The 22,303-nt window shown below is 41.6% G+C and overlaps 1 protein-coding gene and 1 long non-coding RNA gene across 7 annotated transcripts in view; one reads left to right on the plus strand and one right to left on the minus strand.

The window, feature by feature from the left end:
- Positions 1-8,062: 8,062 nt before the first annotated feature.
- SMARCA2 (SWI/SNF related, matrix associated, actin dependent regulator of chromatin, subfamily a, member 2) overlaps positions 8,063-22,303 on the minus strand; it is a 211,045-nt gene continuing 196,804 nt past the window's right edge. For 4 of the 6 annotated variants that reach the window (XM_064361484.1, XM_012454586.2, XM_012454583.2 and 1 more), the window contains 5 exons: positions 21,185-21,290; positions 20,622-20,723; positions 16,750-16,882; positions 10,287-10,429; positions 8,063-8,980 (listed from right to left, as the gene is read on the minus strand). In XM_064361484.1, coding sequence (XP_064217554.1) covers positions 8,945-8,980; positions 10,287-10,429; positions 16,750-16,882; positions 20,622-20,723; positions 21,185-21,290 — 520 coding nt within the window. In that variant the 3' untranslated portion in view covers positions 8,063-8,944. The remainder of the gene's footprint in view (positions 8,981-10,286; positions 10,430-16,749; positions 16,883-20,621; positions 20,724-21,184; positions 21,291-22,303) is intronic. The other 2 variants (XM_012454589.2, XM_012454587.2) reach the window with 1 other exon arrangement.
- LOC135268669 (uncharacterized) lies at positions 13,829-21,548 on the plus strand. The gene is made up of 3 exons (XR_010337002.1): positions 13,829-14,042; positions 16,559-16,705; positions 20,824-21,548. It is a non-coding gene; the product is annotated as an uncharacterized LOC135268669 (long non-coding RNA).

A 22,303-nucleotide genomic window follows, 5' to 3' on the forward strand; every position in this document is an offset into this window, starting at 1 on the left:
CCTGCTTTTTTTTGCTCTCCATTTGCTTGGTAAATCTTCCTCCATCCCTTTATATTGAGCCTTTGTGTATCCTTGCATGTGAGGTGGGTTTCCTGGATACAGCAAACTGATGGGTTTTGGCTTTTTATCCAATTTGCCAGTCTGTGTCTTTTGATTGGGGCATTTAGTCCATTTACATTTAGGGTTAATATTGTTATGTGTGAGTTTAGTCCTGTCATTTTGATGCTAGCTGGCTGTTTTTCCCATTGGTTGATGCAGATTCTTCATTGTGTTGCTGCTCTTTACCATTTCGTGCATTTTTGGAGTGACTGGTGCTGGTTGTTTTTTTCTATGTGTAGTGTCTCCTTCAGGAGCTCTTGTAAAGCTGGTCTGGTGGTGATGAAATCTGTGAGTACTTGCTTGTTCACAAAGGATTTTATTTTTCCTTCACTTATGAAGCTTAGTTTGGCTGGATATGAAATTCTGGGTTGAAAGTTCTTTTCTTTAAGGATGTTGAATATCGGCCCCCACTCTCTTCTGGCCTGTAGGGTTTCTGCTGAGAGATCTGCTGTGAGTCTGATGGGTTTCCCTTTGTGGGTAACCCGACCTTTCTCTCTGGCTGCCCTTAGTATTTTCTCCTTCATTTCAACCCTGGTGAATCTGATGATTATGTGCCTTGGGGTTGCTCTTCTAGAGGAATATCTTTGTGGTGTTCTCTGTATTTCCTGGACTTGAATCTTGGCCTGCCTTGCTAGGTTGGGGAAGTTTTCCTGGATAATATCCTGAAGAGTATTTTCCAGCTTGGATGCATTCTCTTCGTCACATTCAGGTACACCTATCAAATGTAGATTAGGTCTTTTCACGTAGTCCCATATTTCTTGTTGACTCTGTTCATTCCTTTTTACCTTGTTTTCTCTAATCTTCCCTTCTCGTTTTATTTCATTGAGTTGATCTTCAACTTCTGATATCCTTTCTTCTGCTTGGTCAATTCTGCTGTTGAAACTTGTACATGCTTCGCGAAGTTCTCGTGTTGTGTTTTTCAGCTCCATCAATTCATTCATATTCCTCTCTAAGTTGTCCATTCTCGTTAGCATTTCATCAAGTCTTTTTTCAAGGTTCTTGGTTTCTTTGCATTGGGTTAGAACATGTTCTTTTAGCTCACAGAAGTTTCTTATTATCCATTTTCTGAAAGCTGATTCTGTCATTTCATCACACTCATTCTCCGTCCAGTCTTGTTCCCGTGCTGGTGAGGAGTTATGCTGCCTTGTAGGGGGAGAGGTGTTCTGTTTTTGGGTGTTTTCATCCTTTTTGCGCTGGTTTCTTCCCATCTTTGTGGATTTATCCGCCTATTGACTTTGTAGTTGCTGTCTTTCTGATTTTGGTAATTTTAAGTCTGCAGCGGCTGAACTCATAAACCCCCTTTTCTTCTCCCCAGGTGTTCTGGCCCAGGGGTTTAGCACTTTATGTTTTTCAGCTGTGTTGCTACCGTTTTCCCTGCCCACAAGGTGGCAGTCTAGTCACACTCAGCCTGCAGAGGCTTCGCTGAGCTGCTGTGGGCTCCGCTCAGCTTCCGTGTGAGCTTCCCTGCAGTCCTGTGAGTGTAGTTAGAACTGCTTCCGCTATGCTGGCCCGCCCCTGTAGTGACGAAGTCTCTGTAGTGGCGGGTTGTCTTGGTTACGGAAAATTGCCCCGGAACTGCAGGGTGTTTCCCGATGGAGGACGCCCCTCCCCCACAGAGCTGGACGGTCCCGGGTTCAGCCGTGTTTCCAGAGGGGCCCTCTTTGTCCGGTAATCTCTTGGCTTGCCTCCTTGCCACAGCTCCCCTTGCTGGCCCAGAGGGGACACAGTCTTGTTCGCTTTGTTCAAGGAGCCGCTGCTCCCCGCCCCCCGTGCAGGCCGAGCGGCTGCTCCGGTCCAACCAGCGGCGCTGGGAACCCGGGGAGCTTTACCGCCGGTGAATCTCCTGGTCTGTGGGCAGTTAAAATCTGCTGCCCTGTGTGCTGCTGCGTCAGCTGAAGCAGCGGCTCTGAGATTCCTGGCGCTCCCTTGCCCGGGGGTCTCCTGGCTTGGCTCCCTGCTTAAGCTCCCCTTTCTGGCTCAGAGGGAACTCTGTCTCTCTCGCTCTGCATAAGAAGCCACTGCCCCCCGCTCCAGGGCGTAGGCTGAGCGGCCACTCCGCTCAAACCAGCGGTGCTGGCGACCCGTGGGGCTTTTCCTCCTGTGAATCTCCTGGTCTGTGGGCAGTAAAAGTCCGTCTGGAAATGCGGCGTCCACTCACCCTCTGCGCCTTCTCTCGGAGCTGCAATCCCGACTTCCTCCTAAGCGGCCATCTTGGGTCAATTCTTCCCTGCCCAAATCTTATGTCAAATTATAATTCCCAGTTTTGGAGAGGAGCCTGGTGGGAGGTGACTGAATCAGGAGGTCAGATTTCCCCCTTGCTGTTCTCATAGTGATTTCTCACAAGATCCAGTTGTTTAAAAGTGTGTAGCACCTTCCCCTTTGCTCTATTCCTCCTGATTCTGCCATGTAAGATGCACCTATTTCCCCTTCGCTGTCCACCATGATTATTCATTTCCTGAGGCCTCCCCAGTCATGTTTCCTGTACAGCCTGTGAAACTGTGAGCCAATTTCAACCCCTTTTCTTTATAAATTACCCATTCTCAGGTAGTTCTTCATAGCACCACAGGAACAGACTAATTTACTGCCTGGCTGTATCTTCTGTTTTGGGGGCAGTGTTTTCTCTATGAACTCAGTTCTTTGATAAATCTCTTAAGAGTTGTTAATTTTCAGGTTTGTTCAGCTTTTTTCTTGTTGTGTGAATGTGAGAGATAACTTCCAAGTTCCATACAAGCTATACCAAAAACTGGAAGTCCCCAGTGATCCTCTCTGAGTGGGAATATGATGAGTGTTTTTTTTCTTTGTACTTTTCTTACTTTCAGTCTTTTCTCTCTGATAATATGAGTGATTCTAAGTGGTAATACTGTTCTTTTCTACAATCCATTTTATAATTAAAAAGAAAAATTTAAATGTTCTTTATAGTAGAGAAAAATGGAATGAGTTCAATCTCTGTTGACTTGGAGGAAAATATTCAAGGTACTGTTAAGTGAGAAAGGCAAGTTGCAGAAAATAATACAGCACTTAAAAACAAAAGAATAAAACCCTGAAACATTCTTAAAGTAGAGCTGAGAACCAAAGTCATCTACCCTCAAAAAGCTTACTGGCCATATTAAAATGATTTTCCTATTCCATTGTCTTATCACTTTACTATTCCAGGAGACTCTTACTCAGGCAAGTTGTTCTCAAAATTCTCACCTTGCTATTTCCACAAAACCTGCCCTAGCCAAATCCCTGTATTGACACACTTTAAATTTCAATAAAATCTGATCTTGACCTCCTTCAAAGAAACTACCAAACTCCATCAAGGTGGTGGCTTACCTTACCACATCAAAGAATAAATTCAACTTAATCTTATTAGGTTACATGTTGTTGTTGTATTGTTGAGATAGAGTCTTGCTGTGTCGCCCAGGCTGGTGTGCAGTGGTGTGATCTCGGCTTACTGCAACCTCTGCGTCCCAGGTTTGAGCAACTCTCATGCCTCAGCCTCTCAAGTAGCTGGGATTACAAACATGTACCATCATGCCTGGTTAATTTTTGTATTGTTAGTAGAGATGGGAGTTTCACCATGTTGGCCTGACTGGTCTTGAACTCTTGACCTCAAGTGATCCACCTGTCTCAGCCTCCCAAAGTGCTGAGATTATAGGCATGAGCCACTGCACCCAGTCTCAGGTTGTATTGAGATAACTGGGGAAGTGGCATTTGATAGCCTCTATATATGTGTTAATGTGTGCAAGAGGAAAGGTGCAGAAGTAACCACATCAGACGATTAAAGCTTATTGCCTGGTGGGGGTAGGTGGATGCTAAATTAATTTTCTTTGTATTATTTCGCTGGTTGTGGTGGATACATGTCCATTTTATAATCCTAGAAGAGGAATTTAATTAAATTTTTTTACCAGAGAATTATGAAATACATGTATTTGCTTGAGGGACTATGAGTTTGTTTGCTTTGAGGTTTATAATCCAACAGTGAGCCTTGCTTCATAACTGAGCTTGGGTTCACAGACAAGGTGGCCTTGTTCTCGTGTATAAAAAAATCAGTGTTTAGAAACCGAAAACTTGCTTCCCGTAGTCTCTAGACTTAGTTGCCTGTATTATCCAACTTAGACCTTATGGAAAGTGACACAGAACCCAAATACCTTTTTGCATAAAGGAGCTCAGGTATCTGGAACATGTCACTTGACTTCTATGAAGCTCAATGTCCTAAAAACCAGGGATGAATACAGTTCACCTAAACCAAGGTTTAGCAATTCTAGGCCTGTCAGTCATTATTCCTCACCCTATGCTCTTTTTTTTATTACTCCTCCCCAAGCAAAACAGATTCACACACTATATGATAGTATATACAAATATGAACAGAAATTGTACTTTATCTAGTTTGATGCAGGTTCTTAGTAAATTCTAAGAAAAGATTAGATTTGCCCATTTCTTCAAGATATCCGTGTAATAAGATAGATAATGTAAAACTCTTGTGGGAAAAACTTTTATTCATAAAGGGAGAGTATGTCTCTACCTTTCTGCTAAGTAAACCAAAGATATTTCCCCCATGTATTATACCACATCACTCTGAATGAAGGTTAAGTCAAGCACAAATGAAGATTGCTGCCTTGTAATGTACATGACAGAAACACTGTTTCAGAGAGAGAAAAAAAAATTCAGCCTTTCCTGTTATTCCCATTGATGTTAACTTTCTTTTTACTAGAATGACAATTGTGTGCTGGGTATATATGCCTGTACCAGTAATCTAAATCAAGGCCAGTTTGGCCTCACGTTGTTCTTCAGGAATGAAACAACAGAGATTATTAAAAGCCTGATAGATTAGTGTTCTCAAACTTGAGCATGTATCAGAAGTACCTGGAGGGCATGTTCTGTTAGGGCACCCCTATCTCAGAGTTTCTGATTCGGTAGGTCTGGGATGAGGCGTGAGAATTTGCATTCCCGATGTTTTCAAGTCATGCTGATGCTGCTAGTTTGGTTACCACACTTTGATTTCAAAACTGTCAGTCCTTGAAGGGCCCTTAAAAGCCACGCCCAGTCTACTTCTTGATCTCGGGAATCTTTCTGGATGTTTCAATGACATTCTGCATATGCGCATGCTCAGGAAGGCGTGCCCCCTCCTTAGCACAGGCTCGGGATGGCCCACCCACTTGTTTTTTTTCTTTTTCTTTTTTTTTAGTTGCATTTTAGGTTTTGGGGTACATGTGAAGAACATGCAAGATTGTTGCATAGGTACACACATGGCAGTGTGATTTGCTGCCTTCCTCCCCTTCACCTATATCTGGCATTTCTCCCCATGCTATCTCTCCCCAACTCCCCACCCCCCGCTGTCCCTCCCCTATTTCCCCCCTACAGACCCCAGTGTGTAGTGCTCCCCTCCCTGTGTCCATGTGTTCTCATTGTTCAACACCTGCCTATGACTGAGAACACTCATAGGCGGGTGTTGAACAGTGTTTGATTTTCTGTTCTTGTGTCAGTTTGCTGAAAAATATGGTTTCCAGGTTCATCCATGTCCCTACAAAGGACACAAACTCATTTTTGATGGCTGCATAATATTCCATGGTGTATATGTGCCACATTTTCCCTGTCCAGTATATCATCGATGGGCATTTGGGTTGGTTCCAGGTCTTTGCTATTGTAAACTGTGCTGCAGTGAACATTCGTGTGCATGTGTCCTTATAGTAGAACAATTTATAATCCTTTGGGTATATACCCAGTAATGGGATTGCTGGGTCAAATGGAATTTCTATTTCTAGGTCCTTGAGGAATCGCCACACTGTCTTCCACAATGGTTGAACTAATTTACACGCCCACCAACAGTGTAAAAGTGTTCCTATTTCTCCACATCCTCTGCAGCATCTGTTGTCTCCAGATTTTTTAATGATCGCCATTCTAACTGGCGTGAGATGGTATCTCAATGTAGTTTTTGATTTGCATTTCTCTAATGACCAGTGATGATGAGCATTTTTTCATATGTTTGTTGGCCTCATGTATGTCTTCTTTTTTAAAGTGTCTGTTCATATCCTTGGCCCACTTTTGAATGGGCTTGTTTTTTTCTTGTAAATCTGTTTTAGTTCTTTGTAAATTCTGGATATCAGCCCTTTGTCAGATGGGTAAACTGCAAAATTTTTTTCCCATTCTGTTGGTTGCCGATTCACTCTAATGATTGTTTCTTTTGCCATGCAGAAGCTGTGGAGTTTGATTAGGTCCCATTTGTCTATTTTGGCTTTTGTTGCCAATGCTTTCGGTGTTTTGGTCATGAAGCCCTCGCCTATGCCTATGTCCTGAATGGTTTTGCCTAGATTTTCTTCTAGGGTTTTTATGGTGTTAGGTCTTATGTTTAAGTCTTTAATCCATCTGGAGTTCATTTTAGTGTAAGGTGTCAGGAAAGGGTCCAGTTTCTGCTTTCTGCATGTGGCTAGCCAGTTTTCCCAACACCATTTATTAAACAGGGAATCCTTTCCCCATTGCTTGTTTTTGTCAGGTTTGTCAGAGATCGGATGGTTGTAGATAGGTTGTGTTGCCTCCGAGGACTCTGTTCTGTGACCCACTTGTTAGTGCATGCTTACTCTGTGGGCTGCCTCGCACGAGGAAGCTCACACCTGGACCGTTTACCACCAGTCCCACCCGAAGGAAGACAGACTCCTGTTCTCACCAATCATCCCTGGCTCTCATTTCCATTATAGTTAGGGAGACTAATATACGAAACACAGCAACAGAAGGATTAAAGAACATTCTTCATACAGTAGAAATCCTGAACCACGAAAACAGTGGTTTTGAGGGCTTTAGAAACAGCAGTGCTTCTGAAGCCAAGAAGAGGTTGTAAAGAGCATAAAAAATATATAAAATATAGAAATAGAAGCAGGGAAAGACGATTGTTTGCTTTGAACTGATACCAAATCATCTCAGTAAGAGAAACTAATGTGGTATACTCGTCCACGGAGGTCTCCAATCCTATTGAGGTTAGCAAATCCCGAAAAACCAACTGAGAAGGGAAACTCCTCCTGAATGCTTAGATTACTGGAAATTAACACACAAGTCGACATTGAGCGGAGACAAAAGTTTTTCAGGAGGACTATACTCTGTGTGGATCAAATTTCCTTCAAGACTCAAAGCAGGATACAGCATTGGCAAATCCTCATATATAAAAGCAAGGATCCTAGAGTTCCCCTTAGAGTATTCTAAAAAGGGAAGCTTTCACCAACCCAGTAGTTCTGAAGGAAAACACTCCCATTTTGATCTTATCCATTCACCAGTTTCTTAGGGAAGAATGTGCCCACCTTTGTGCTATTTTTTTGAGACCTTTAAAAAGATAGTGAGACGAACATTACAATCTAAGTGTGAGCCTTGAAAAGATCCTGGCTGAAACTAAAGAAATACAAGATAATGTTAGAACAATTGGGAAAATGTGATTATCGCTTGTCTGTTAGATCTCAGGAACTATTGTTAATTCCTTTTGGTGTGGTACAGGACTGTGGTTGGCTAGGAGATACCCTTATTCTTAGCTGCCAAGTATCTTAATGACTGCAACTTACTTTCCAATGGTTTGGTAAAATAACAGGGTAGGGATAAATCATTGTTGAATTTCAGTTGGAGGGTATATAGGTGTTCACTGAACCAGTCTTTCGATGGAATATTTTTGAAACCTTTCAAAATCAAAAGACATAAATAGCAATAGAGATTTTCTGACTAAGAAACAGAATTGAAGGCTGAGCAGGGACTTCATACGGCTTGATCCATGGCAGCATCTCTTCTGTTGTTGAATAGTTTAACGTCATGGGTGCAGCAGGCTCCCTGGTGACACACCTGGACCACTCCAAGGAGACTGGCTCTCTCAACCTCTTTTTTTCCCTATCATCAATCAATCAAGTGTTCTGTAACAAGAGCCTGCCTAGCCCTCTCCAGAAAACTGCCACTTCAGACACAAGGGTTTCAATCCTCTAGGAGTCAAAGAAAGAGGCTGCATTTGTTGAGCTAAATTATCTCTTTATTAGGAAAGCACCAACACCACATTCTTGGAAATTACTGGAATTTTATTTGCCTCAGGCTTATGACTTGCAACCAAAGACATTGTGCAAAGAAAGCAAAGATTAAGTACACTTTAGGGAGAAGGAGACGATACACATTGGTAACATAGGAGATCAGGGTGACAAAAGAAGCCATCCAATACACTATATAGATTGCAATATTCAATAGCGTTTTCAACAAAACTTTTTTTTTAAATCAAGAGCAAAAAAATTAAGCAATGTTTACAGTAGACATAAATCTTATACAATTCAAAAAGCTTTTGTTCAGATCATAGAGCATAAAATGGAAAAATGTATATGCAGGTGAAATCTAACTACTGTACATTTATCACCTATTAAAGTTGCTTATATGTACCACAGTGTAAAAAAACAATACCGAACAAATAAAAACCTCGAAAATTGCCTGATGAAAAATAAAATAACCAGTGGCTTTTAATGGCTTCTCCTGGTTATCGGTGCTACAAAAGACAAAAATCTTCTCCTCTGAACAGGTGATAAAACCAGGCACAATCAAACCGTTACCAAATTAGACCCACCCATAGAAATATACTATCCACCCACGTATTTTCCATCAAAAGCTTTTTGTTTGTTTCAATCTTTGAATCTTTGAGGCCCATTTGGTCACAATATGTTACAAATATTTGTGGATGTGTGTGTTTTTTACACCATGATATCATATGTTTGTCTGGCACTATCCTAAAGCTAGTTTATAGATGATGATGATATAGAAACAACCCAGTGCCTATATGACAAATGAACTCACTGGGTAGAAATGAGACAGGGGAGGAAGGAATTCAGTTCTACCAAGGAAAAAAGGTCCATATCGATCACTCATCATCAGTCCCACTTCCTTCTGACTGTTCCTAAAAGTAAAAATAAGATAAAATGAAGTAACAGCACATGCAATAAAAAGAAGATATAACAACAACAAACCATTAAGAGGCTAGTGAGAGAAAATGACATTTTGAAAACAACTCTCCAACTCTCTTTCCGTGGGAGCACAGAAACACATTAAAGAGGCGTCAACAGCCTCTACGCTGGGAAGATTTTCTTACTGAAAACCCCAAAGCAGCGTCCACCCTCTGTGCTAGTGTGTGTGCCCTTTCACTTTGGCTGCAAAGGTTTATGGCGAATATTTTCTCGTTTCCAGCCCTAGGTTTTAGAAAATTCATGGGAGGAAAAAAAAAAATACCCTGCATGTCATGTCTTCTATAGAAAATGCAGCATTTTAAATGTATTTGAAAACGCTTGCATCGAGGGTTAAGGCTGGAGTGAGAGAATAATTCTGAAAATGGTCACGTGTTGAAGGTAAATCCAACTAGCACATACACTAAAAGGGAAATGTATCTTTCCAGAAAGAAAATAAAGTGGGTGCCAGAAAACCATCCTCTGGAAAGTGAATGGATGAAATGAAGGGCACTTCAAAAGGCACAAGGTGTCAGGAGTTTCTGCCCAGTCTTCTACCTTGCTGACCAGTCGGGGATAACACACTAGACTGAGTTATGTTACTTGGGTCCGAATTCCACCTCTGTATGTGACCTGTAGCAAAACACACATAACCTAACCATTTCTGTAACACGTTTTTTGAGAGTGACATCTATCTCATGATGCTGACATCAGTATTTAATATGCTAACACACAGGAAGGTACCTAATTAAAGGTCTGGCTCAATAGATGCTCCTCAAATTTTTCGAATATTAAAAATAACACCCCTGGGTACTTAAAAAGTCATGTGTTTTTTACACAGTCCCTTAAGTAGCAACTTGAGCCAGTAACTCTGATGTCATAACACTTTTTCTCATTCTTCTATCTAATCTACTGCTATGTACCAGGCACCATGCTGGGTGTGATGGATATAAAATATTAACTGGCTGTGGGGAAAACCGTATTTATAAGAAAGCATTTGGGAAGATTAAAAAGGGGGAAAAAGGAACTTGATTTAGTAGTTTTTCATTTTTGAAGACTATTAAAAAAGCAATAAACAAAGCCCCAATTCTTTGTTTTAAATCATACAGCTCCGTTCACATCCCTCAATAATGAAATCTCAGTAATCCTGACATTTCCACCCCTGAGTAGTAAAGCAAAAAGGCGGAAGGGGCATGGAAATGCAAGAGGCCAGCGAGCAGTGGAGAGGGCATCTCTGCCTTCATCCCAGCCAGCTGTACTTACACGTTCATCCTGCTCCTCATCGCTGTCAAAATCGCTCACTACAGGTTTGGCTTTTCCTCGATTTGGCCTTTTCTTGCCTTTCCCTTTGTCCCGGCCTTTCTCATCTTTTTTATTGAGCTTGATTTTCACCTTGACTGATTTTGCTAAAACGAAAGCAAATAAAATAATAGACACCAATAAGTAATCACAGAGATCTTTGTATAGGTGGTAAGACTATCACCAACCTGCAGACAACACGAACATCCCAGAGTGCCCAGAACATTTCCAATTTATGTCTGTTCTGCGTGGTTCTATCTAGTTAGCGGCCCTTTCACTTGCCAACCTGTCTCCATTTGGAAGATAAATGGTATAGTCATGCTAAGCAGGCAACAAGAGGGACTGAGGTCTCACGGAGGCTGGCGAGGCTGGGTCCTTTTCTTGTCTCTCGGTGACTGACCAAGGATAATGAGGGGAAGTGTTTGGGCAATCATTAAATAGAACTTTTATATGAAAAATATAAATAAATGTAAGGAGTTCTTTTAAAGGCCAATACTTTTACTATGTAGATTCAAGTAGTTGAATAATATTTTTAACATAGAGGTACAAAATGGAAAGTAAAAAGAAACACTTTGAATGCTTCTCTTCCCCCATTCCTAGTCTCTCTCCCTACAACTCCCTTGTAATTATTTCCAGTAAAAAAAAATATTATTTCCATACCTGCAAGTACATCCATTTCTCTGTGTATGTGCGAAATTCTACGTATATTCTATAAAAGTCTTTCTTTATAGAATATAAAGATTCAAGTATGTATATATACACACATAAATATTTGAATTTTTTACATAGTTATCCCAAAGGGGTCTTTATACATATCCATATTCTATAGTTGGCAGTTTACTCACATATGTGGGACATTTATAGGTATCAGCTCACACATACCTGCCTATTTCTTTTAAATACCTGAAAATTTTCCATCTCATGTATACAATAATTTACTTAACCAGCCTCGTACTGAGGAGGGGTGAAGTTTCCTGCTTTTTTTTTTTGCTAGTATAAAAAAGCTGCTGTGAACCTATTTCAATGTATCTTGGCAGAATTTGAGGGAGGTATGGTGGACATGTCCATATGGTAAATTTCTAACAGTGCTCTGCCAGATTAGCCTTAAGAAAGACTGCATCCATTTCCACCTTCACAGGACTATTCTGGGGATACAAATGAAAACACTTGGAAGAGTTAAAGGTACAATATCACAGATATAGGTACGTATCCCAAGGAACAAAGACAGTCTGCTCCATGGTAGCTATTTGGGATAGGTATCCATAAAATACCATTTTTGGTATTTGATGATGAAAGCACTGAAAATGTGGGTCTCTCATTCAAGCCGGCTTTGCTAGACTACCATGTTTGGTGATTCTCAAGGCATCTAGAAATAGATGTTGTCACAGAAGAATAGCTCCAGAAGGAATCTTAGAGATGATAACGTTCCAGACTTCTTTTGTGAAGTAGAGGGACCCACATCTTCCACAGAAACATGAGCTAACAGGAGAGAAGAGAGCTGTGCTGTTTTGAACTGAAGTGTGGTGGTAGATGAAGTGTGGTGGTGGAATTTGCCTTTCCTCCATCCCAAATGGGGCAAAGGTTGGCACATGCTAGTACACAAGGTTTCTGTTATACCCAATGTCTGCTGCTTAACAAGCTATGGGGTGGGGCCCTTGGTTTTGGGTGGAGTAGCTTAGGACAAGAAGAGGAGACTGGAGATGAAAAGGCCTACCTATTGATGAAAATGGAAAGATGTGGAACATCTAAAGAAACAGATGCCAGGCTGGGTGCAGTGGCTCACAGCTGTAATTCCAGCACTTTGGGAGGCTGAGGTGGCCGGATCACCTGAGGTCGGGAGTTCAAAAACAGCCTGACCAACATGGAGAAACCTCATCTCTACTAAAAATACAAAAAAAATTAGCCAGGCATGGTGGCAAATGCCTCTAATCCCAGCTACTCAGGAGGCTGAGGCAGCAGAATTGCTTGAACCTGGGAGGTGGAGGTTGCAGTGAGCCGAGATCACACTGCTGCACTCCAGCCTGGGCAACAAGAGCAAAAACTCCATGTCAAAAAAGGAAAAGAAAAGAAATAGATGCCAGAAGCCAGTCATAATGGGCATTTCTAAATAATGTGGAAAGACAAAGTGAAATAGGTCCACTTATACAGGTGTGGGTTCTCCCTGACACAGGAGGATGGGAAATGAACGGGCAGAAGACGGGCTACGGAGGTAAGAAAATGCATCCTGTAGAGCATAATCCAAATGTGCCTTGGAATGTGGCACACTCTAATGCTGTCAGGCTTGTGCATTCGTGGATAAGTCTCTCCAAAAAACCCTAACAGACTATGGACAAGCAAGCCCATAAACTGGACCATCAGGTAAGCCCTACAAACAGCTTCCTAAGGTTTTATGATACAACCATATGCACCTATGAAAAGTCCTAGATACCAAGTGTGGTGGGCAGCGTATCGGCTCCTCACAAGATATCCATATCCTAATTTCAGAACCTCTGAATGTTAATTATCTGACCTTGAGATGGGAAAATTACTGTGGATTATCCAGGTGGGCCTGATCTAATCATCTGCATCCTTAAAAGTGGAAGAGTAAGAGGCTAAAAAGGAGGATGCAAAAGAGAGATTCATGGGGACACAACATGGGAAGGACTGTATCTGTCATTGGTGGCTTTAAAGCTGGAGCTAGGGGTTGGGATTGGGGTTGGGGGCAGGGAGCGAGCCAAAGAACACTGTTGGGAACAGCCTTCCACTGGCATCCTGCAAGAAAACGGGAACTTTGCTGGTTCTACAAACACAAGAAATTGAACTCTGCTGAGAACCAGGATGAACAAGAAAATGGGATTCCCATCTAGAACATCCAGAAAGGAACGCAAGCTGCTGAAATCTTGATCTTAGCCCAGGGAGACCCATGTTGAATTTGTGACCCACAGAACCAGGAGTTAGTAAGTTTGTGTTGTATTAAAGTCACTACGTTTGTGGTAATTTGTTACAGCAGCAATAGAAAATTAATACACCAAGGCTTGAGAAGTTAAAGAAACTAAATTGATAGATGGAGAGAGAGCAGCTCTTTGAAAACAGAAATCTGGCTCTAAAATAAGGAAATATATAGCTAAGATATATAATGCAGATGTATTCAAGTGCTAGAATGAAGGAATAACTATATGAATTTGGGAAAGTTTAAATTTGTAACAAATAAAAGGCAGAATCACTAACTAGAATACTGAGAACAGAAAAGGATGTCAGGAAAAAGTCATGTATGTTGAGGGCAAGAATGGAAACTCTGTCCTATATGGCAATGTGTATGTTTCATATATATTTTAAATATTTTCAATAATTTATGGGTAAACTGCTCAGGACAGCATTAGTGAGAAACAGCCTGATTAAGAGTATAATTAAGAAGTTTTTTAGTACATTCATTAATGCTAATATATATTATACAAGTTAAGAAGTTTTTTAGTACATTCATTAATGCTAATATATATTATACAAGTTAATATATGTTGTTGTAGAAAAACCCTCATTGCCATAGAAAGTGTTCATATTAACTACAAAAATCATGTCACAAAACAGTGTGCTATGTTTCTCTCTCTGTGTTTTGAGATGGAGTCTCACTCTTCTGCCCAAGCTGGAGTGCAGTGGCATAATCTTGGCTCACTGCAATGTCTGTGTGTCTCCTGGGTTCAAGCCAATCTCCTGCTTCAGCCTCCCAAGTAACTGGAAGTACAGGTGCGTGCCACCAAACCTGGCTAATGTTTTTGTATTTTCAGTACAGACAGGGTTTCACCACATTGGCCAGGCTGGTCTTGAACTCCTGACCTCGTGATCTGCTTGCTTCAGCCTCCCAAAGTGTTGGGATTACAGGTGTGAGCCACCGTGCCCAGCCTGTGCTATGTTTTTATAAACAAATTTATGTATATAAAAAAATAGAAGGTAACTTCTGAAATTTTATATATATATATAGGGATATTGAATTATGTTTTTTTAATCTTTTAAAAAATATTTTCCAAGTCATCTGTATTAAGTATGTAATTAGAAAATCATGTTTATACTTTTTTTTTTTTCAGACAGAGTCTCGCTCTGTTGCCCAGGCTGGAGTATATTGGTGTAATCTCAGCTCACTCCAACCTCTGCTTCCTGGGTTCAAGTGATTCTGCTGCCTCAGCTTCCTGAGTAGCTGGGACTACAGGTGGCCACCACCATGCCCGGCTAATTTTTGTATTTTTAGTAGAGCATAATGTAAAATCCCCAGGGAGACCCTTCAAAAGTGATCCACCAGCTGGGCATGGTGGCTCACGCCTGTAATCTCAGCACTTTGGGAGGCCGAGGTGGGTGGATCACGAGGTCAGGAGTTCGAGAGCAGCCTGACCAAAGTGGTGAAACCCTGTCTCTACTAAAAACATACAAAAAAAATTGGTGGGTGTGGTGACGCGTGCTTGTAATTCCAGCTACTCAGGAGGCAGAGGTTGCAGTGAGACAAGATCACACCACTGCACTGCAGCCTGGGGGACAGAGCTAGACTCCACTGTAAAAAAAAAAAAGTGATCCAACTGCCTTGGCCTCCCAAAGTGCCAGGATTACAGGCATGAGACACCATGCCCAGCTTACACCATTTTACTGTTTTACATAGCAGACCATAACTACTAGGATTTATTATTTTGGGAGGTATAGGGTGAAGACACACATAATGAAGAAATTTTATGTTTTAAATTTTTACCCAGGCTGGAGGGCAGTGGTATGATCATAGCTCACTGCAGCCTTTAACTCCTAGACCAAGTAATCCTCCAGTCTCAGCTTTCTGAGTAGCTGGGACACAGGCATGTGCCACCACATTTGGCTATTTCTTTTTTAAAAAATTTTTGTAGAGATAGGGTCTTGCTATGTTATCCAGGCTGGTCTTCAACTCCTAGCCTCAAGGTATCCTTCTGCCTCAGCTTCCCAAAGTGCTCTGATTATAGTTATGAGTCAACATGCCCCACTAAGAAGAAATTTTCAACTTATGACAGCACCCTTAACGTTTGGAATATTTGGGTTATCAGTCAGGGCTGGAACTAGGGCAAAACAATCGAAGCACTCACCTTGAGTGTAAAATTTAAGGGGGCACCAAAATCCAGTAATCAACTAATATCCTAAGAGGTCGTAATACGAATGCCCCAAAGTCCATGATAAACAAAATATCAAAATTTTAAATAAAGACAGGAATCAGTACCCCCTCATCACCCTCTCCCCCTGGCAAAAAAATAAAAAAACTGCAAAATTCACAGTTCCAACTCAGTTTGACAATTATTTTCTAAAGCTGGAAATCTCAGTGTGATCCTGGGCCCAGCAGCATCAGTTCCCCTGGAATTTGCCAGAAATGTAAACTCTCAGGCCCTGCCACAGGCTACTGGATCAAACCCTGGCATACTCTTCAAGCCGCCCTCCAGGTTTGAGAACCACTGTGCTCAAGAATAGAAGATAGGTGGCATTTACAGCAGTGTTGGTAGAAAACGTGAGTAGGCTAATATTCAGAAAGTGTTTGCAGGTCACGTGTGGTGGCTCACGACTGTAATCCCAGCACTTTGGGCAGGTCAGGTGTGGTGGCTCACGACTGTAATCCCAGCCCTTTGGGAGGCCAAGGCGGGTGGATCACTTGAGGTCAGGAGTTCGAGACCAGCCTTGCCAACATGGTGACACCCCGTTCTCTACTAAAAATACAAAAATTAGGCAAGCATGGTGGCAGGCGCCTGTAGTCCCAGTTGCTCAGAAAGCTGTAGCAGGACAATCACTTGAACCCGGGAGGCGGAGATTGCAATGAGCCGAGATGGCGCCACTGCACTCCAGCCTGGGTGACGGAGTGAGACCCTGTCTCAAAAATAAATAGGCTGGGTGCAGTGGCTCAAGCTTGTAATCCCAGTACTTTGGGAGGCTGAGGCGGGTGGATTACGAGGTCAAGAGATCGAGACCATCCTGGTCAACACGGTGAAACCCCATCTCTACTAAAAATACAAAAAAAAAAAATTAGCTGGGCACGGTGGTGCGTGCCTGTAATCCCAGCTACTCAGGAGGCTGAGGCAGGAGAATTGCCTGAACCCAGGAGGCGGAGGTTGCGGTGAGCCGAGATCGCGCCATTGCACTCCAGCCTGGGTAACAAGAGCGAAACTCCGCCTCAAAAAAAAAAAAAGAAATAAAACAGTAAGTATTTGCTAGGAGCCCAGCCTGTGCTAAACATTTTACATGCTTGGAGGTCATTTTTATCACTTCAGTTTTACAGATGAGAAAACTGAGCATGAGCAGGGTGAAGTATATGGCCTGCGGTTGCCCAGCAAGGACAAAGTGGACTAAGGGCTCCAATCCAGATCTCCCCCACTCTAAAGTCTCTTTTGTGAGCATCTGTGGAGACAGCTATGCAGGTAAGGCGGGGAAAGACATAGATGACCCGAATGTCTGGGCTTACCTTCAGACTCTGACTCTTCTTCATCCTCCTCTTCCTCCTCTTCATTGCTTTCATCCTCACTCTCTTCCTCTTTGGCAATTTTCTGCCGGGCACTCTTAAACACTGACTGTAAGACGATGGAGTCTTCATAGATCTGAACGGTCAAAGGGGCATCTGTTAAAACTACAAGCTGAGGGCCTAAGATGTACCATGAGAGTGAACTCTTCCTTATGTAACACACCAGCTTACTCTATGTGAATTTTAGTAGAAATGTCACCATTAGCTTTTATCCCCACATGAAAACCCAACAGCAAAAACACCAAGCCCAAATACAGACATACACATTCATAGAGGAGAAAGTCCAAATGCAGTTGGAATTATTTCAAAGTATATGGATGCTTGGAGGAGAACAGTAGATAAAATATCCTCATATTTGATGTCAAAAATAGTATTTTTAAAAACCACATTTCTAATTTGAATTGTTCTGCCAAATACTGCAGTAAGACTGTGGTAAAGCAATCTTCTTTAAAATGCAAAGTCCCTAGCAAGTGGGGGCTATTCCTTGTTACTGAGTTTATCAGTAGCAGCCAATACTCATCCAATCAACCCTTTATTTTTAGTGTATACACATATCTAAGAATGGGCCTAGGTAAGTGCTGAAAGATACAAGTTCAAAAATTGTCCTTTTCCTCAAGAAACTGAAAATAGACCTACTCTATGATCTGGCAGCCTCACTTCTGGGTAAAGAATCAAAAGGAGGGTCTTGAAAAGACACTGGGACACCCATGTTCCTAGCAGCATTATCCACTATAGCCAAGGGGTAGAAGCAACCCAAGGGTCCATCAACAAACGAGTGGATAAGCAAGTGTAGTCTATACATGTTACAATATTATTCAGTCTTAAAAAGGAAGGAAATCCTGTCACACGCTCTAACATGGATTAAACTGGAGGATATTATACTAGGTCTGTAAGTGCATAAGCCAGTCACAAAAAGACAAATACTTTATCTAAAATAGGCAAATTCATAGAAACAGAAAGTGCCATGGTGGTTGTCAGGGGCTGGGGAAAGGAGGAGGTAAGAGTTTCAGTTTTGCAAGATAAAGTTCTAAAGATCTGCTGCCCCTCAACGTGAATATACTTAACACTACTGAACCGTATTCTTAGAAATGAGAACGATGATAAATTTTGTTAGGTCTTTCATCACAATTTTTAAAAAAATTTAAAGGAAAATAAAATAACCCCTGCTCTTTAGGAACATATTCTACACTCTCAAAAAAGTGACTGAGCAAATTGTGGTATGCGCCAAGTGCACAATATAGGCAGCGAGTATGAGTATGACAGAATAAATGACCTGCGAGAGACACACAGGATGGGACCATCAGGCCAGAATTTGTCAGAGGCATCAGAGTTGAGCTAGATCTTAAAGGTGAGAAGAATTCCTTCAGTGCTGAGAAAGGAGAGGGGCTTTTTAGAAAAGGAAAAGAAATGAGAACGATGAGGAGGCAAGAATAAAAGAGATGCATCTGGGATTGTATTGATGTCAATTTCCTGGTTAACACTGTCCTGGGCTGGGCGCAGTGGCTCACACCTGTAATCCCAGCACTTTGGGAAGCCGAGGCTGGCAGACCATGAGGTCGGGAGTTCAAGACCAACCTGGCCAACATGGGGAAACCCTATCTCTACTAAAAAAATACAAAAATTAGCCGAGCACCGTGGTGCGTGCCTTAATCCCAGCTACTCAGGAGACTGAGAGAGGAGAATTGCTTGAACCCAGGAGGTGGAGATTGCAATGAGCCAAGATCGCACCACTGCACTCCAGCCTGGGCAACAGCATGAGACTCCATCTCAGAAAAAAAAAAAAAGATACTGACTTATGTTTTGCAAGATGTTTCCATCTTGAGATGAAGCAAAGGGTATACAGAATGTCTCTCCGTGTTATATCTTACAATACCATGTGAGTCTAGAATGACCTTAAAGAGTAAAAGAAATGTAATTGGGGAAGCAGGTGACTATGGTATCAGTCTGAATGGACTATGGACTGTTTAGGCTGAGGAGTAGTAGATGCAGCTAAAGACTTAGGTGAGACTTCAGAAAGCAGTCGTCTATAGGGAGGAAATTCATTCTAGACAGTGCAGGGGAAACTCAAAGCTTGGGAAGAGGGGCAGGAAATGGACAGGATAAGAAGGGAGCTAGAGAAAGACAAACTAGTGTCCAGACGGCCTGGGGGACAAACCAGTCAAGAGGCCACTTATCACCTCATTTCAGTTGTGAGACAGAGTGAAGACAGATAGGAAGGTTGTAGAAAAGAGGACTGGATGCATATCATAATAATGCCATAAAGAATCCAAAAATCTACCCAGAGACTAAAATAAACTGTCATTCACAAGACCACCTTTGTTGATTCTTTTACTTTCTATGTCCTGGCTTCCAGCTTAACTTTCCTTGGAGAGTGTCTTGAGTAACAGAAGGCTTGCTTTCAAGACCTCCTGTTTTGGTCAAGATACTACTGCTATTAACTTGTAAATGTTTAAGTCTGTTCAAGGCACATTCTGAGGATGTCTATGTTCTCCTGTTTGATAACTGAAATGGATGTGAAGGCACAAGGGTATGAGCACGAACCAGGCTTAGGGAATTGAATGGTGGTTTGGCACTGCATTGGTTGAGGGGTACATCTTTTTTTTTTCTTCTTCATGGGTTTGAAGGCATCAGACCAGAAATACAGATAGGAAAAAATTCCTACAAAAGGTGACAGTAATTGAGGTGTAATTAAAATGAAAGTGCCCTCCCTTTGGTTATTTTAATAAATTCAGTTCATTTATATACTCTTAAGACTTGTTACTATGGAGAAGGGGAGTAAAGAGAATTCCAATTGGGCTGATAAAAAGGTTTCTAAAAAAGCAATTAGAGACTGTTCTTTTTTCCCCTATATTGTTTTCTCTTAAATTCTAGTAGTTTCACCTCCTGATGCAAGAGTACAATCAGAAAAATAAAGGAAATATAATCAAATATATAATCTCAAAAAAAACAAAAAAAGCAAAAATGGTACTGCTAGCCTTTCAATATTACCTTCAATGATTTACTTGAATCCCTCCTCTAATTGCTATATAAGCTTTGAGGCCAGGCGCACACCTGTAATCCCAGCACTTTGGGAGGCCGAGGTGGGTGGATCACCTGAGGTCAGGAGTTCAAGAGCAGCCTGGCCAACATGGTGAAACCCTGTCTCTACTAAAAATATAAAAAATGAGCCAGGCTTGATGGTGGGTGCCTGTAATCCCAGCTACTCGGGAGGCTGGGGCAGGAGAATCACTTGAACCTGGGAGGCAGAGGTTGCAGTAAGCCAAACTAGTACAACTGCACTCCAGCCTGGGTGAAAGGGTGAAACTGCATCTAAAAAAAATATATACATATATATATGGTTTGAGGTTGGGCTTGGTGGCTCATGCCTATAATCCCAGCACTTTGGGAGGGCAAGTTGGGTGGATCACCTGAGGTCAGGAGTTCAAGACCAGCCTGGCCAACATGGTGAAACCCTATCTCTACTAAAAATACAAAAATTCGCCAGACATGGTGGTGGGTGCTTGTAATCCTAGCTACCCAGGAACTGGAGGTTGCAGGGAGCCAAGATTGCACCACTGCACTCCAGCCTGGGCAACAGAGTGAAATTCTGTCTCAAAAAAGAAAAAAAAAGAAAAGAAATTAGGCCTTGAAGGGAAGCGTGAGTAGGTGCTAGCACAGCTGTGGTACAAAGGTAATCTGATAATGCCAAAGCCTCTATCACAGGTAGCATGGAACACAGGTTTTTAGTTATTTTTCTTCTGCTACTAGCAATGATTCAAAAGGTAGAAAATGAAATATTTTACTTAAAAAGAACATTTAGAGAACGGAAGGCAGACCTGGGATCCCTCCAGGTTGAACGTCTGAGCGTTGTGACACAGAAGCATGACATCCTTCTCCAGGTCGCCCAGGCTCCGGTACTTGTGGTTACGAATCCTTTCCTAATGGTAATTTTGGAGAAAATGGAGAAAAAAGAGGGAGATGAAAATACAGCAATCATTACTTAGTTAACAAAGCCTGATTTTCCCTTTGTCTTCACAGCATAAAGGCCTGCCAGCCAGGGACGTGGGACTGCACAACCCCAGGGGGCGCCATTCACCAAATCCACCCTCCCACTATCATTCCTTTTTGCAAAGAGGAGCATAAATGGGAAATAAGAGCAATAGTGGGGGCGGGAGGAGCAGGGAGTCTGAAAGGTCTTCAGTAAAATGCGATATAACATGAGCTCTCAACGTGATAAAAGTAATATTCATGGAAAAGCACAAGGACATCCCAACTTTTCCTGTGGCAAGCCCCGAGCGGGCATCAGTGGCAGCTCCAACTATAACCATTTCAATGAATTTACACTGCTTCTTTATTTACTTGAAGAATAAAGTTGAAGAATAAAGAACAAAATATCTACCTTGATTTTTTTGAAATCCACTGGCTTCCTAATTAATTCATAGTATTCTGGCAATTCTTTCCTTGAAGGTAACTGAATGAAGACTTCACTGAGCTGTCGCCCTGAACTGTAGGATGGGTGAAACAAACAAAAACAAGCCACATCAAACACTACTGAGGAAAGGTTTTACTTTTCTTTCAGAAAATGTCAACAAAGCAAATTACATTCCATGCATACAGATATGGAGCTCTTTAGGTCAGGGAAAATCCCACAACTGTACTGGAGATGAATGTCCCTTGTGCTAACATCAAAATCACAGTAAAATGCAATTTGGTCCCCACTTCTCTCACACACATGAGAAGTCCACTGTGGATTTCCCTTTCAGAGCAAATACATCTCTTTATTTTGATAGAAAGATTTAAAGTATCCTTGTTAGCTAAAAATTTCATTTTTAAATGTATGTGTGTGTGTGTGTGTGTATATATATATACACACACATATATACACACATACATATATATACACACATATACACACAAATTTACCAATTATTATTTCCATACTTTATTTCAAACTTATTTCCATACTCCTTTGTTCTCAAATCCACCTTGTATTAAGAAAGTAACTCAAAATAATATGTTAGAGTATACTCCAGAAACTCAAGTGCAAAGCTTTCATGTATGTACCTAGTGACTGACCATCTTCTTGGTCTTATTTCTTTTAGGGTATTTTACATACTGTAAACCACACAAACCTTTATTATTATTTGCTAGAGGAACCCCTTCATCTTGCCTAACTGCCCTTCTGGGTGTATGGAGCAATTTAGGTGAAAAAAGAACATGTTTCACAAGTGTGGATGCTTCACGTTTCTGAGAATAGTGCTGAGCCCTCCCCCAAATAAAAGGCAGGTTTATTTGAAAGCAGGTTTAATAGCAACAATTGCTTAACATTTTTGTAATTTTGAAACTCAGGCTACAAAGCAGTGCGAGCTTTTACCCTCACTGTTGGAAGCAGACTTGGTTAAAGAACAAAGAAATTCATAATTTAGGTTCAAGATCTTAATATCTGATTTGGCCTACTCAGATCAATAACAGCTTGTGGTGTGTGATATAGTCAATTTTCACAAAAATCTCACTCCCC

Source organism: Aotus nancymaae, unplaced genomic scaffold (assembly GCF_030222135.1).
Source record: "Aotus nancymaae isolate 86718 unplaced genomic scaffold, 86718_ANA_hifiasm-v0.15.2.pri h1tg000041l, whole genome shotgun sequence".
Taxonomy (NCBI): Eukaryota; Metazoa; Chordata; class Mammalia; order Primates; family Aotidae; genus Aotus; species Aotus nancymaae.